This window comes from Arvicola amphibius, chromosome 7 (genome assembly GCF_903992535.2).
Source record: "Arvicola amphibius chromosome 7, mArvAmp1.2, whole genome shotgun sequence".
Taxonomy (NCBI): Eukaryota; Metazoa; Chordata; class Mammalia; order Rodentia; family Cricetidae; genus Arvicola; species Arvicola amphibius.
The window spans coordinates 44,462,242-44,478,897 of record NC_052053.1 but is presented as its reverse complement, the minus strand read 5'-3'; the positions used below and the strand labels follow the sequence as shown (position 1 = coordinate 44,478,897).

The 16,656-nt window shown below is 46.9% G+C and overlaps 1 protein-coding gene across 1 annotated transcript; it reads right to left on the bottom strand.

The window, feature by feature from the left end:
* Positions 1 to 2,568: 2,568 nt before the first annotated feature.
* On the bottom strand, positions 2,569 to 9,201 carry LOC119819744 (histo-blood group ABO system transferase 1-like). Its single transcript, XM_038338064.2, has 5 exons — positions 9,098 to 9,201; positions 8,388 to 8,444; positions 6,521 to 6,556; positions 5,908 to 6,042; positions 2,569 to 3,259 (listed from the first exon to the last, which is right to left on the bottom strand). Exons 1-5 carry the CDS (start codon positions 9,199 to 9,201, stop codon positions 2,569 to 2,571), a joined length of 1,023 nt encoding a protein of 340 aa, XP_038193992.2.
* Positions 9,202 to 16,656: the final 7,455 nt, after the last annotated feature.

Sequence of the window (16,656 nt, the reverse complement as noted above, 5' to 3'; positions counted from 1 at the left end):
TCGCAGCGCAGCATCCTGGCTCTGCCTTCATGGCCCAGTCAGGTAGGGGTGACCAATGAAGGAAGCTGGGCTAATTGTACATGGCAGCATTCTCCATACCACGAATCCCACTTCTGAAGACTCTGTTATTTGCTTTTATTTTATTCTATTTTTTAAAATATTTTGAGACCAGACCACACAGAGCCGAGATTGTCCTTAAAAGGTTGAGGGTGACCTTGAGCTACTTACTAATCCTCCTGCCTGCCACTTGCAGGTGCTGTGATTACAGGTATGTGCTCCTAGATCCAGCTTGACAATATTTTAAAGTTGTTTGGATTGGTTTTTGTTTGGGTTCTCTCTGTGTGTCTGTCTCTCTTGTTCTCTCTCTCTCTCTCTCTCTCTCTCTCTCTCTCTCTCTCTCTCTCTCTCTCTCTCTCTCTCCAGAAGGGGCCTCAGGAACAGGACAGTAGAACCTGGGGCATGTCCCCAATGATGGCATCCCTGTGAAAACACTTATTTTGGTTTTTCTCAAATATAGATGAGAGATTTATGAACTTTAGAAAAAAAGGGAAAATCACAGCACCCAGAAAGCTCCTAACATGAAGCACCATTGGAATTTTTCCATCTTAATATTCAGATCTGTACCTTACTTTAGCTGTTACCTTAAAGAAAGACTCCCAACTCTCAGCTTCCAGCACCAGATAACCAGAGACCAACCCTGAGTGGGAATGAAGAGAGATATTGAAGAGGATATAGAAGCCCACAGAGGCTATGGGGGCCCTCCAAGTCTCCAGCCTTGTCTGAACCCCCTAAATAATGCCCCACACCCTTTCTTAACTACCATAATCTCTGAGGTTAAATGACCCTCCTGGCCTCAAGGAACCCTGTCCACGCCCTCTACCTTACATTTTAGAGATCCTGCAGAGAGGCCAAGAATTCAGGGAATCCACCAATCACAGAAGAGACAGAAAGACACTACCCTCTAGCTTCATGTTTCTGGAGAATATTCTCAGTATCTCATGAGCACACAAAGAATCAAAAACAAGCTGTCAAGGCTATTTCTTTTTGCAAACAAGTGTTCCACTACACAGAGAAAGCAAGCACACCAGGCAGGATGTTCACTTGCTTTTGTGGTAACACAGGTCATGACTGGGCCTTATTCCATTGATGGGAGCCAAACCTCAGAACTGATGCAATTGGCTTAATTCAAAATTGCTGAGAAAGGTAAGGGTATGAAGGGAAGTCAAGTCTCAAGAGTATCCAGGGCTTGTCAGACAGCACATACATGGGTTGTCAAGATGGGGAAGGTTTATGGACTAATGGACGTTGGTTGTTTATCTGCCTTTGATGGAGGGGGAAGAAATCTGGCCAGGTGTGGAGACAGGCAGAAGGAGGAGGATCTCTATGAATCCCAGGCCATTCTGGTCCTAGTAGCAAATTCCAGGCCACCCAAGGATACATAGGGATCCTGTCACAGGGAAAAAATAAACCAAAATCTGACACTGTGAGAAATAAAAAACCAGCCAAGGACACAAAAGACTTTGGGGCCGAGAAACCATTTTGGAACAAGATCGCTGGGGTTTTAAGAAAATTAAGAACATCAGAGGTTGGTGTCATGGCATGCTTCTCACCCCAGCACCATAGAGGGAGATGCAGAAGGAACAGGAGTTCAAGACCATCCTTGGACACATACTAATGCTGAAACCAGTTGGACCTCCTAGAGATTCTGCATCAATTAAAAAAAACAAGCAACAATATCCTCCACCATCTAAAAAATGTAAAACTTGAGGCTGGGACCTGAGTCTGATCCCAACACTAAAAAAAAAAAAAAAAAAAAAAAACCTCTTTAGATTGGAAATTTCAGATAAAAACTGGAATCTGGAGTATAAAATGATGCAGTGGACCTAACACTCAGCAAGTTTAGTCATGTGTCTCTTGACCCAGATTTCAGTGGTACCGTGTCTGACTAGCATCCGTGAGGCCCTGGGTTCAATCCCAAGTACCTCAAAAAGAAGGAGGAGGAGAAGGAAGAGGAGGAAGAGGACGAGGAGGAGGAGGAGGGAAAAGAAAAGAAAAATTTTAACTTCCTATATCATCGACAAATACATTTATTCCCAGGAATGGATAACTAGCTATTCCCAAATGAACCAAAACTGAGCAGGGTCACAGGTTGCTGATCTGCCAGCTGGGCTGAGCAGGAGCTAAGCACCTCTGAGGCCTGCAGGCTGTGAGTCTCCATGGCCTCCTGCCTATTCCCAAGGGCATTGGCCATCTGCCAAGCCTCCTAGCAGAGGAAGGCACGTGCCTGAATAAGGATGCCCAGGCCCTCAGGTAACTGCATGACAGAATTTCCCCCATGTTCTGCAGGCTCCTTCTACATCTCACAGAATAGAAGCAGCGTAGAGACACAGTGGGAGCTGAGGGTGGTTGCCACTCCAGGGGCTCGGTGTAGGGTAAGACAAGTGGTACTGGGCCTGCCAGACCCTGACGTGGGGTAGATGGCGACACTTCATAATGTCTCTCAAATCTTCCCAGTTCCACAGCCTGGAGTGACCCTGGAGATAAGCCTGGCCTCTCCAATAGGAATAGCTATCTGTTCCTGATTGCCTGATGGTTTTTGGGCACAGCCACATATCTCAGCTTCTTCATGATGGAGGGCCAGCCCAACAGCCGCTGGTCCCACACGTACTCTGGGGACAGCACCTTTGTAGGCTTGTGGTAGAGCAGGTACTTGTTCAGATGACTCTCATCATGCCACACGGCCTCGATGCCATTGGCCTTGTCCTCCACCATAGCCTGATGGCAGGCCTTGGTGAGATGGTGCACCTCCACCACTGACCCCCCAAAGAAACCCCCTGCATAATAAAAGTCACCCTCGTCCCGGGGGATGTAGGCCTGGGACTTCGGCCTGCGCTCATAGGTAAAGGCCCCTCGGCTGCTTCTGTAGAAGCCAGGATGCAGGGTACCGAAGAGTGCCGAGAGAATCTCCACACCCACGTGGTCACGGAACTTCATGTCCACATCTGCACACACCAGGTAATCCACCTCATGCAGAAAGCGCCGCTCAGAGAAGTGGCTGATCATCTCCATCCTGTGCATGGACACATCCTGCCAGCGGGAGTAGTTGCGCACAGTCAGCACCACCAGCTTCCGTCCTGCCCCCAGGGGCACCTGCGGCACGTCGGCAGGACGGTCAGTGAAGACATAGTAGATGACCTTGTGTCCCACCATGAAGTGCTGCTCTGCTGTCTCCAGGAACAGTTTCAGGAACACCACATACCTGTGTAAGGTGACAAAGGGGTAAGCAGAGGTTTAACACAGCTAGGTCAAGACTAACCAAGGCAGGGGCCCAGGCTGCAGAAACCATAGCTACCATGAGGCTTAAAGCAGCAGAACCCCACTTTACAGCTGTCCTGAGCAGTCTGCAGGCTGTTCCTCACCTCACCCGCCTTTGCTCCAGAAGGGTGTAACATCAGCACCACATCTAGCAAGAAACGCTGAGGTAGAGGCCTGGAAGCTTCTGGTCAAGCAGCAGAAAAGACTCCAGACATGGGGATCCAGGCAGATATCCTGAAGATATCTCTTGTCTTGGACCCCTCAGCAGGCCACCTCTCCATGAGTCTGCAACCCTCCCCTCCAGGAGGGCCTGGTACCTGCACCCCTCCTTTGTGGCACCCTCTAGGGTCCTGTCTCAGGAAAGGAAGGGGTCTCTCTATCCCAGACCTTCCTCATCAGAGACTTGAAGTTGCCTGTGGACAACCACTGAGTAACTCTCTCGTGTTCCTAAGAGTCTTCCCTTAGGGTCTCCACCAAGCAAGAATCAGTCTCGCAGAAAAGGCAGGGAAGGGGAAACGGGCACCCTAAAAGGAAGGTCAAGCCTAAGCCAAACCTTCTGGTCCAAGGGCAAAAGACTTGTGTCTTACTTAGGGTTTTTATTTTTGTAGCAAGACACCATGACCATGGCAATATTTATAAGGGAAAACATTTCATTGAGATGGCAGCTTACAGTGTCAGATATTCATACCATTATCATCATGGTGAGGACCATGGCAGAATACAGGTAGATGTGTCTGTTATCTTTATGCAAAGTTGACCATGCTAGTTCCCTCAGAGGCCTTCTTCCCACCAAGCACCTACCCACCCCTGGCAAGGCTCTTGCTCACATACCCAGCAGCACCCAGACAAGGTAGTGTTTATGTCTTGTTACTGTGAAATTCTCTGTCCCTAGCACTGCAGGCATTCTCAAGGTGCCTAGGATCCCTCCAGCTGATCCCCAAACCTCTCTCAAGACTGATGGGTATAAAGGTCTCAGTGCTATCCTTGGGTCTCACCCAGCCCTTGCAGGGAAGGATAAAGCCATCTCATATGCAGGCAGCACAAAGGCAGCTCTCAGCCCTCCACAGCCTTCTACACTAATAATGCCACTCTGTCCTGCTTCTGCAGGCTTCCACGGGGCAAGTTCCTTGTCTGTGACCTAAAGTCAGCCTTACCCAGAGTCTCAGGGCTTCATAGGTCTGCTGCTCTCTACCCACAAAGCTAAGGTTAAAGGTTTGACCCAACCTATGCTGTCCACCTTGTCCTGCATCTGAGGAAACATCTGTTGTGCATATCACTCTTACTATGCAAAGATGTGTTACAGTTGTTTATGCGGCATTTGTTTAATTATGTAAAGATGTGTTAGATTTGTTTCATCTTGCCTGCCTAAGGCACCTGATTGTTCTAATGTAAACTGAACAACCAATAGATAGGCAAAAGATGGCTAGGTGGAGTTGGAGGGCAGGGGGAATAAATAGGAGTGAACATGAGAATAAGAGAAAATGAGGAGGAGGAGGAAGAGGAGGAGGAGGAAGAGGAGGAGGAGGAGGAAGATGAGGAGGAGAAAGAGGAGGAGGAGGAGGAGGAAGAGGAGGAGGAGGAGGAGGAGGAGGAGGAGGAGGAGGAGGAGGAGGAGGAGGAGGAGGAGGAGGAGGAGGAGGAGGAATGAGAAAACAAAACAAGGGAGAAAGAAAGGGACATGCCCAGAGCCGGGTGCCAGGCAGCAGGAAAGTAAGATATATAGAATGAAAGGGAAAAGGGAAGGAAGAGAGGAAAGAAGGAAGGAAGAAAGGGGAAGTTAGGTAGGAAGGAACAAACAAATGAATGAACGTAGAAAGGTAAAAAAAAAACCCACGGAAAAATGTAGATAAAGAGAAACACATTAAAATAAGAGGTAAGCTAAGTCAAGCATTCAAAACTAATACTAAGCCTCCATGTCATGATCTGTGAGCTGGTGGTGGCCTAAGAAGGAAAGCCTGGTACACCATGAGTGGCTGCAGCTCTGCTGATGTGCCGTCCCTTGCCAGCCGACCTGGGGATAAGTACACATTGAAGTGTGTGCTGAGGGACGAAGATAGCACCTGGCTAAGAGCGCAGAGCAAGGGACAGCTGGCCTGCAGCTCTGGCAGGTGTCAGAGCTAGATTCATTCACCTTTGAGCCCACTAGAGTTAACCAGGGCGACAGAGTGAACCAGCCCCAAACCCACTTTATATTAAATACAAGAATGGAGCTTGGTGTGCCTGGCATCCACCTTGACTATTGTATGTATGTATGTATGTGTGCATGTGTGTGCCTCCCCAGTGTATATGTTCATCTTTACTTGCCTGTGTGCCTGTGTGGAGGCCAAAAGTTGACCTTGGGTATCTTCTTCTGTCATTTCTTTCTGTTCTTTGGACAGGGTCCCTTCTCTAACTCTAAAGTTCATTGTTTGCCTATGCTATCCAGAAAGCTGCCCGGATCCACTTGTCTCCCCCTCCAGCCACAGTACTGGGATTACAGGGGTGTGACTCCATGCCCAGCCTTTACATGGGTGTTAGGATCAAACTCAGGTCCTCACGTCCCTGAAGAAAGTGCTTTATCCTCTAGCCATCTCTCCAGCACCCTCTGCTTACTTTTTGATGGCAAACACGGTCAGTCCAATGGTGGTGTTCAGAAGCCTAAACTGCTCATTCAGGATGTCGATGTTGAAGGTCCCCTCCCAGATGATGGGAGCCAGCCACGGAGTCAAGACAAGAACATCTTCTCTACTACAAGGGGAGAAAGTCACAGGCAACATGTGACCAAACACCTCTGCAGGAACCCTTCACAGATTCTCACCCTCAGCTTCCCCCAGGGCTGCCAACCATCCCCCATGTGGGCTGGGCCAATCAGCAGCTCTCACTGACTACCCCAACCCCACTCAATTAGCAACAGAGTTTACTACCACTGCAGCCACCACTTCTCTGAAAATCCTGATGACTGAGACAGGAAACAATGAACAGAAGCCCAGATGGGAAATGAGAGCCAGAAGATGCTCTGGACTCCAGAATGAGACAACCTTAAGTCTCGGAAAGGGTTGTTGAAGTGAGTGCACAGAGAATCATAATTGGGTTTTTGGTTTTTCCAGTGCTGGAGACTGACCTAGGACCTCAGGTGTATTTCTGAACTATTCCCAGCTGTAAGCAAATTGTCCTTCCGTACCTTTATGACTCCTGCACTGCCCATGCACTGACTAAATCTACTCACCTGGGTGTTAGCACCTTTGGCTGGGCGTAGACCATCCTGCAATAAGAAAACACCAGAACTCAAGGTGACAAGAAAGTCCCCGGGATGCATGTCACTGGCGGCTGTGTACCGGGCACACAGACCTGAACGAGTGGTGGCAACCAAACCATTGAGCCTGTTTATGATCCTGGGAGCCTAGGATGGGCTAAAGCAGGAAGATCACAGTCTTACTTGACACAAGGCAGAAAGAGGAAATCATGACCCCCTCCCCCACTTAAGGCTGGGAGAGCTGAGACCACTTTAATCACAGGTCTTATGACACTGAACATTTCTATCCCGGGTTGATGCTGACCATTCAGCCTGATCCTGCAGCCTGCCATGGTTGAGGGCACACAGATTCCTGGCTCTCTGTCTTGAACAGAGACCAGTCCCAATATCAGTGTAAAGTTCCCTCAAAAGGTCAAGCCCCAAGGGTCATGAGCCACCCCTACTAGTAAGCTGCTTGCCCTATGACTGCTTATAAAGCAGATTCAGGGCTGGAGAGATGCTCAGCCAGAAGAGCACAGGCTCCTCTTGCAGAGCAACGGGATTCAGTTCCCAGCACCCACATGGAGACCCACACCAGTCTGTAACTCCAGTTCCAGGGGACCCAAAACCCTTTATGGCCTCATTGCTTACAGGCATGAATGTTGTACACAGACATACATGTAGGTAAAACACTCACACAAACACTCATACACATAAAACAAAAATGATTTTATTAAAGGCAGTGAACGAGCCAAAAAAAGAGAAACAGGAAATTTCTGCACAGGGATGAGACATTGTAGGATAACACCTTCCTGAGTGAGTCTGGCCAGTCAACAGGAGAGAAACCCTACAGGACCCCATCCCTAGGAGGCGCTACTACAGAGTGGCCATGCTGACAGGAACAACACAGAACAGGCAAGATGGGTGCCAGGACTCCCAGTAGGGCTGGGCAGTGGGAGTCGGTGTTTAACGGACACAGTTTACAAGATGGGATGTTCTGGAGACGGATGGTGGTGATGGCTGCACAGCAGCACGAATGTGCTTACTGCACTGAACGTTGAAATGTCGAGGACGGTAAACTCATGTGCTGTGTGTGCTGCCCTGGGAATGGGTGAACAGCTGTAAACTCAGTTCTGTACCACAGGAGCCAGGCAGACAATTTAAAAGTCAAATGACATGCAGTTAGTCAACACAAAGTGTAGGGCTAAGTGCTCTGCTTTGGGTCCAGGAAGGGACATCCCAGCTGCTCATAATTACACACACACACACACATGTATGCACACACGCACCTCCATCTGTACCCCCCCCAGTCCAGAGTGGTGAGCACCATGTGAGGGCAGGTTACCTTGACAGGGCTGCAGGTTCCTGGACATCCAGCTCCTCGACAGACACACTGCAAAAGGAGAACACAGGAAACAGATTAAGACCAGGAAGGTTTAGGGGTCAGGTACACAGAGACTGGAGGAAGGAGTATAGTCCCTGAGGGTAAAACTTTGTTCTAGTTATAGAAGGAAAAATACCCTTGCATTCAGCAGGTTGCAGGGAAGGTGTTTTGGGAGTGGAAGCTGTCCCAGGCAAGTTCAGGAGGGAGGATGAGGCCGAAGACAGGAAAGACACTCCCTTTAAAAAGACAGCAATGGGGGTAGTTGAGGCTGCTCTGGGCAGCCTACAGTAGGACTAGACCCATCTATGTAGAAGTACAGGCAGAGGTACAAGACAGCATGAAGCAGAATGTTCACCCAGTCAGTAACCTTCACCACATAGACACATATGACAGACACTTATACGATACACACTTAAACACGCATATGCACATAGGACACACATACATATATGACACGCACATTCCACAAACACTCACCTAGTCACAGCTCCTGGGTCTCTCAACTTCTGACTTCTGTGGCTCAGGAACCCATAGCTGTGGGAAGGGTGTGCACAGGGGCAGCTGTTCAGGACACAGACCTGAGACTTGCTGGTTGTCCCGCCTCCAAAATGCACCAATGCACCCAGCACAGTGAGCACAGAAGTTCTCAGTGGGGATTCAGGGCCACGTGACAGGACTAAGCATGCCCACAATACTAGAAAAAGAGGTGGCAAGAGGAAGGACCCTGGGCACAGGATCTGTATCTGAACACCTGTAACAGCTGCAGATGCCCCCCCCCCCACTCCATGCCAGGCACCTATAACCCAAGACTACACCAGGCTGTATTTCCAGGCTGTGTCTACAGCAGCCCCAGTGGACATGGCAGTGTCTTTGCTCTGTGAGGGTTCTCAGACCATCTGCATCTAGACAGACATGCCTCTGAGCCACCAGGCCTGCCTCCACCTCCTTCCCCAGATTCACCCACATAGCTAGGGTTAAATGACAGGGCATCTAGTCCCAAGACCCCTTTTGTGAAATCAAAAGAGTCTTGCAAGAGACGCTTCACTTTGGTGAGAAGCAAAAGGTTGATGTGCCTCTGTGGGAGTGGCCAAGAGCACCCTAATCACTACCATGGAAATGGGCATGCTCACGGCTCAGGATCCCCATCAGGGTCTCAGGAGCTGTTCCTCACCAGCCCAGATTCTTACCCAAAGAAGACCAAGAGGAACACTGTGAGGGGAAAGATTCCAAGGTGAAGCGAGAAGCATTTTAGTTTTCCTGAAAGACAGCAGCGCGAGATCCAGTTACACATGCTGTTCTTAAGCCTGACTTCCCTCCAGGCCTCTCCTGGGATTCAGAGGTCATCCCCATGACCACAGCAACCAGTGTGCCCTATCTCAGGCAGCCCCAATCCTTGATGAGGCTCCAGCCTGACTGAGCACTTAGAGGGGAAAAAAAGTTGTTTACTTCCCGCTCCTGATCCAGCTGCTCCTTTGGGCCCTCAATGTTCCCTAGGGCCCCATGTCCTCAAGCTACTGAGCATCCCTTCCCTAGGTAAATAGAAATGAACCAAATGAATATCTTGGGGTCACTGTGGCTCCATCAGAATATCAAGAGGGCTCATTCTCACTGGAGTAGAAGGTCCCTCATTGGCACCTTCGACATTAAAGAATCCTCTTGCTGTTTGCATCCATTGGCGTAGCTTATTGAGTCTGGGGGATCCTTCCCTGAACCCTAGAAATTAGGGTCTTTCAGGGACCTCAGTTCAGATCCCCAGAGCCTAGTACAAGTCAGACATCTGAAATCCCTGCACTCCTGTGATGAGGTGGGAGGGAGTGGGAGAATCCGGAAGCTCACAGCCAGCTGCCCTGCACACAGGGAGGAACAACAAAGAAACCCTGTCTCAAACAAGCTGAAAGGCAAGACTGTCACTCCCACAAGGCTGTCCTCTGTCTCTCACGGACACACCCGCACTCACACGGTGTGTTTTTATGTCCAGAAAGCCTTATGTCTTCCTGTCCCAGCTGGTTACTTTCCCCTTTAAACCACCTGATCTGGTACTTTGTGTCTTATTTGTTTATTTAGTTGAACGTGTGTGCACCTGTGCATGCAACAGAGCACTAATGGAGGTCACAAGGCAACTTGCAAAGGTCGGTTCTCTTTCCACACTGTGAGTTCCAGGGACTGAACTCAGGTCATCAAGTTTGGCTGCCAGCACCTTTACCCACTGAGCCATCTCATTTGTCACTTCTTATGCTTCCTCTCCACGTCTCCACATTCTCCCACAATGGAACAACTGAGTTCTAAAAGCTTCTACAAACAAAGAGAAACTGACTTGCGAACTCTATTTGTCCTCATTATGTTCTCCTCCCCCTTTTGGTGGTCATAGGTTATAGAGAAATCTAACTGAAGGTAACATTTCCCCAATCTTTAAATAGTTGCTACTTTTTAACTTTTAAAAACAATTCCTTTGGTGCTGCAGAGATGGCTCACCAGGTAAGAGCACTGACTGCTCTTCGGACTGCTCCCACAGGGCAGCTCACAGCCATGATCAACTCCAGTTTCAGGGAATCCAAGGTGGTCCCTGACCCCTTCAGGCACCAAGCATACAAGTGGTGCACAGACACATGCAGGCAAAACGCTCATATACACAAAAGTAAAGAGTTTGAAAAGAGCAAAATACCTGCTGTAATAAAAAGGGAAAAAACATGATTTTTAATGCGAAAACAGAAAGGAATGTGCATTTTTCTTTTCTTGTTTTTTGTTGTTTGTTTCATTTTGCTTTTTTGGGTTTTGTTCTTTTGTTTTTCTCTGTTGCTCTGCCTGTCCTGGAAATCAGTCTATAAACAATACTGGATTCCTCTTCCTCCTGAGTGCAGGTATTAAAGGCATGTGCCACCAACTTTCGGCTAAAAAGCTTTTTTAAAGTTTATTTTATATTTAATAAAATGTGCCCATTTAGATATTGTTTGATAAACTTTGAAAAAGAAACCCCCTTGTTATGTATGTCCCCACATTCCCCTCTTCATCTACACAGGAGTCAGGAAACACAGTGCCCTCTTGGCTGTTTACATAGCTCGATGCTGTCAATAGTCACCACAGGGTCGTGGTAAAATTCTTCATTCTCTTTTGTTGCTTTTTAAAAATGCCCAAATAGGGGCTGGAGAGGTGGCTCAGAGGTTAAGAGTATTGCCTGCTCTTCCAAAGGTCATGAGTTCAATTCCCAGCAACCACATGGTGGCTCACAACCATCTGTAATGAGGTCTGCTGCCCTCTTCTGGTCTGCAGACACAGACAGAATATTGTATACATTAAATAAATAAATAAATAAATAAATAAATAAATAAATAAATAAATAAATATAAAAATGTCCAAATAGACCCACCCATTTAAGAAAATAATTTTTTCCCGTCACGTCATTTTAACAGCCATCAAAAACCACGTGGTGGGAGCTGGAGAGGTTGCTCAGGACTCAGCACACTTGCTGCACCATCATGGGGGCCTGAGCTGGGATCCCGGCAAGCATGTAGCATGACAGGCATTCCATGAATGGGAGCCCACAACCCCAACTCCAAGCGTGTGTGGGGTGGCGGAGGATCAAAGAGGTCTGTTGACTTCCAGCCTGCCTAAGAAAACTGAGCCTCGGTTTCAGAGAGAGACCCTACCTCAAAGGAATATGTAAAGAGTGATAAAGGAGGCCAAGCAACGCCCTCTCCTGGACTCTTTATGCACACAACATGTTTTAAAGACCACTAACTGAAAAATCCCAGCATGGATGGTGGGGGCTCATGAAGTCCTATCCTATCTAAGGACTACTGGTAACTCTCAGCCACTGGGGAGAGAAGAGTTGCTGTTGTTGTTGTTGTTTTGTTTTTGTTTTTGTTTTTTTCTTCAGGAATGCAGCCTCTTACCTTCTCATGCTGCGGTAGATGACCCCACACCCAAGCACATGCAGGTGGCATCAAGTGGATTCAGTGAGTTTTTTTAAAAGCCACACAAAGTTGTGGGGAAAATGTATGTGAGGGAATAGAGGAGGAAATGGAGGGGAGGGATACAGGGTAGATTTGATCAGAACATATCTATGTGTGTATGAAATTCTCAAACAATAAAAAAATAAACCCTAAAAAGAAAAAAAAAATATTTTAAAGCTAGCTGGAAAGACGGCTCAGCAGTTCAGAGGACCAGAGTGCCTGCTGATACTGTTAGGATTCAGGCATTATGCTAACCCCTGTCACCTGACAAGATAAATCCAGGTAGTACCCTGGCCAACCTAGGATTCGACTTTGTATGTAGGTGTGAAAATCCTTTTCAGAGAAAAGCTCCACCCAGTTTTGCTCTCCAGCCCCTAGCCATTATTTTAAATCCTTTTAATTTCTTTTTTATTTTTACTTCATTTTAAGTTGTTTGGTTCTGTTTGGGGAGGGGTGTCTGCCTATTTTTGTGGGGTGGGTGGGTATTACTGCCATATATGTCTCTGAACGACATGCATGCCGATTCCCTGAAGAGACCACAAGAGGACATCAGATCCTCTGGAATTGGACTTAAAAGCCGATAAAATAGAAAAAGAGATATGTAATAGTTTGCGTGTAACTGACCCCCATATGCTCAGAGAGAGTGACACCATTAGAAGGTGTGGCTTTACTGGAGTAGAAACGGTTTTATTGGAAGAAGTGTATCATTATGAGAATGGACTTTGAGGTCTCCTAATTGCTCAAGCCATCACCAGTTCTTGTTGCCTGTGGGTCAAGAGGTAAAACATTCAGCTGCTGAGAATTTCCGCCACCTTGTGCACCTGCAAGCCACCATGTCACGCCATGAAGATAATTGACGTAATCCACACCGGTTATATGTTTTTCCATTATAAGAGCTGTCATGATTAAGGTGTTTCTGCACAGCAATAAAAATGCTAACAACGACAGGATATCTTAACTTCTTTAAGATTTTTTTTAAAAAAAGTTTACCAGGCATCTTACCAAGAAATAACACATGCTGCTCAGCATTTCTTGCTTTTAGGGAAACACAAATCAAAACAACAGTAACAGCCGGATCTCTTTGACTTGCAGACTAGCCAGGGCTATGGTGTTGTGTTGTTTTAAGCATCACCAAGCATCAACCACTACTTGTACAGGAAATGAAGAGATGCTAAGGATGTTCAGTGAGGTTCTAGACAATCAGGCCACCTGAAGGCATGGTCACTGCCAAGATGGTCAATGAGTTTTCTTGTCAAACACTGGGAAGACCCACAGCAAAGAGGAAGACCCAGTGTGTAACACTTTCCAGAGTTCCTGGTTGGTCAGTTCTCCAAGAGCCAGCAAGCACTCTCTAAGAAACCGGTCCACACAACAGCTGTGCCCAGCAAGCTCATCAGCCACTGCTATAACTCCAGGCTTATGTTGTGTGGTGGGAGCCCTTTCTACCTCCCAGCACTCTCTGCCAGCTACTGAGGCTGTGCCTCCCCTGCACTGGCTCTTCTCCTGACATGCTGGTTCTCAGATCTGTACACACCAGGCCTTTCACTAATATAGAGACTCATAACTCCAAGCCTACCTCCTTATCCTGCTCACTGTGGCAGGCATCCTTCCTGGTACCTGGCTAGTTGATATCTACCAGGGTTCAACAAATTTCACTGGGTAGATGAATAGACATTAAACATATATGGGTAGTCTAAGAATAGGCACTAATTTGTCAAGTTCATTAATAATCCTGAACATTTCGATCTTCAAGACATCTGTCTCAGCTCCAGGCAGGGACTAGATCTAAACTGGGGCCTCAAGGTTATGAATACCCACTGAAGAATCTCAGGTCCTTTGAGGGTCCCAGAACAAGTAAAATGACTGGTCTCTGACCTGCGGACAATACAGCACAAGGGCAGAAGGAACTGAGGAGCTGACCTGCTCCTTATCTTGACTAAAGACTGCATCACAGGTGCCAAAAGTTATCAATTTGAATACACTGTATGCTTTACTACATAATAATTGTTAACATATATTAGGAAGGAAATGTAACAAAGGAAGGACAGTGGAGGTGGGGAGGTGGTGGAGAAAAGACAGAGAACAGCCCAGGAATGCATCCCCAATGATAGAAGCAGGGATTGCAGCTGTACCACCCCAATTCCATTCACCCTTCCCATTGTGTCTCTCCAAACCTGTCTTTCCCTAGCAAAAAGCAACTCACCCCATCCCACGCCAAGGATTTATTAAGAGATCCATGAGCCTAAACAGACCCTGGCTGAATGAACACTAACACTAGGGTGGTTGGAATCAGGTCTGTCCTGCTCTGAGTGGCCCCATTTTGTACAAATCATATTTTTTTTTCAACCTAAGCTTTGCCCTAAGAGGCCCCATCATCTTCTCAGTACCAACCATTCAGCCCAGAATGAAAAATGTCTATTCCTGGAAATAAAGCATAGAGTAGGGAACCCTGATGGCTCCTTGGCCTTGAGAGGGAGGGAGGGGAGGTATGGGTGGAGGGGAGGGGAGGGAAGGGGGAGAAGGAGAGGAGGAAAGGGGGAGGAGGAGGGGAAGGAGAGGGGAGGAGGAGGGGAGGAGATGGAAATTTTTTAAATATAAAAAAATAAACCATGAGAAAAAAAAAAGTGAGTCACCTTATGAGGTTGTGGGTGTGAGTTGAGACTGTAGGGGCGTATAGGCATATTAAAATCAAACTTAACGGGGTAAAGTTGTAAAATCTTAATCTTTACTGTTTGGATGGAATGTTCTATAGATGTCTGTTAAGTACATTTGGTTCATTACCTCTATTAAGTCTCTTAATTCTCTGGTAGGTTTCTGTCGGATTGACCTGTCCATTGGTGAGAGAGGAGTGTTGAAGTCTCCCACTATCAGTGTGTTTGGTTTGATTGCTGCCTTGAGTTCTAGTAATGTTTCTTTTACATAAGTGGGTGCTTTTGTATTAGGGGCATAGATATTCAGGACTGAGACTTCATTCTGATAGATTTTTCCTGTAATGAGTATAAAGTGACCCTTTCCATCTCTTCTGATTGATTTTAGTTTGAAGTCAACTTTGTTAGAAATTAGTATGGCCACACCGGCTTGTTTCTCTCAGACTTTCTGGGTCTGGTAGCCAAAGGCATATGCTGTCCTGTACAGCAAGCGGCTAATGGCGTAATGTTGTGCTATGTGATGGTCAAAGATCTATGACCTTTGTCCCCCAACGAGGCCATTGAGACTATGAATGAAGGCTACTAACCCTGCGCCTGCCCCTAAAGCTTCCTCCCCTGCTTCTTCTACTGCTGTGGCTCATGGGACTTCTTCCAGATGTGGTGCCCCAAAACTCTTGACTCATCCACAGCCCTGTCATAGCTCCAAAGGGCCCCCTCTTCTCAGCCTGATGCTGGTTCCCACTGGTCCTTAACCCGAATACCCCACCCACCCAGCTTCAGGCTCCCACAGCAGCTATGCTCTTACGCTCTTACAGCAGCCTCCTCCACCCTCCCCCCCTGAAGCCAATGCTTCCCAGCTGATTACCAAAGTAAACTAAATATATAACTTATAGACTGGTGGTAACACCTCCCTCCACCAAAGCTGCTGTCTCTTTCTTTCTTGTCCTGACACTGCCTATAGCTTACACTATGTCATAGAAAGAAAAACTGTAATATTCTATAATGACAGATGCTTGCTACATTTATGGTTTAAGGTTTATTTTCTTGCTAAAAGATCTTCGACTCAAACTTTAAGGCTCAAATTTTGTAAGGATAAAGCCGCAAGCCCCGATCTTATAAATACTGTGTTAACTTAATGCATTAAGAACTATACTTATATTCATGATTAATTACCAAAATAAACCTCACATAGCCTGTATGTTTTCAAAATTAAGCATAAATACTTAATAAACACATGCTCCTCATACTCCTCAGACATCTGCTGAATATGGTATTTACAATCTTCAATTAAAAACTTCCCACAATAAACAGAGGCTCCCTTCTAATGAGAAAACTTTGAGGTCTCCAAAGAAAACAGGTCTAACTCAGCACCCATAACTCCACCTCCTCATTTCCTTAGTCTCTTTTTGCACACTCTTCCATTCTCCAAACCCCCAAACCCCTCTTACTCTCTGCCCAATTCTTTAGTCAACCCCATTGTACGGGGTACTACCTGTCCTTCCCTTGATGTATACCATAAACCTCTCTCTATCATACTCAAAGATCCTTCTGCCTCCTTCTCCAAACTCGAATACCACCTACCCTTAAACAGCCCCTGCCTAGATCTCAAGCCCATCATTTCTATGACACAACTCCTCACCCTATAATATTCCTATTTTAGCACTCAAATGTACACCCAAGAGAATTTTTTTCTTAATTTCTCTAATTTAGCACTGCTCCTAGTTTATCTGTCCCAACAGATTATAAATCATCTACAGACCACTCAGGCAACTCCAGTGACTGCCCAGCTATTTCCTCAAAATCGACATCCGGGTGCAGCCTCACAGATTATACTTCCGTGGCCTCAGATGGTCCCACATAGCCTGGACATTGATTTACAGAGCCTGCTTTTCCTGGCCGTGAGACCAACAACCCAGCTGCCATGGGTCCCCTAACAACAATGCACAAATGTCAGCAGGAAGCAACCAGAGAGAATGAGGTCCACTTACCCAACACCCAGCAATAAAACAAATAGGAGGCAATGAAGGGGCTCTAGTCAGCTTGAGCACGGCAAACAGGACTCTAGCAGACCATGCCCTTCTCTGCCTTGATAAAAACCATTAGATTCTTTCCTAAAACTAATCCTTAAGGTCTATTCCCTTATTTGGA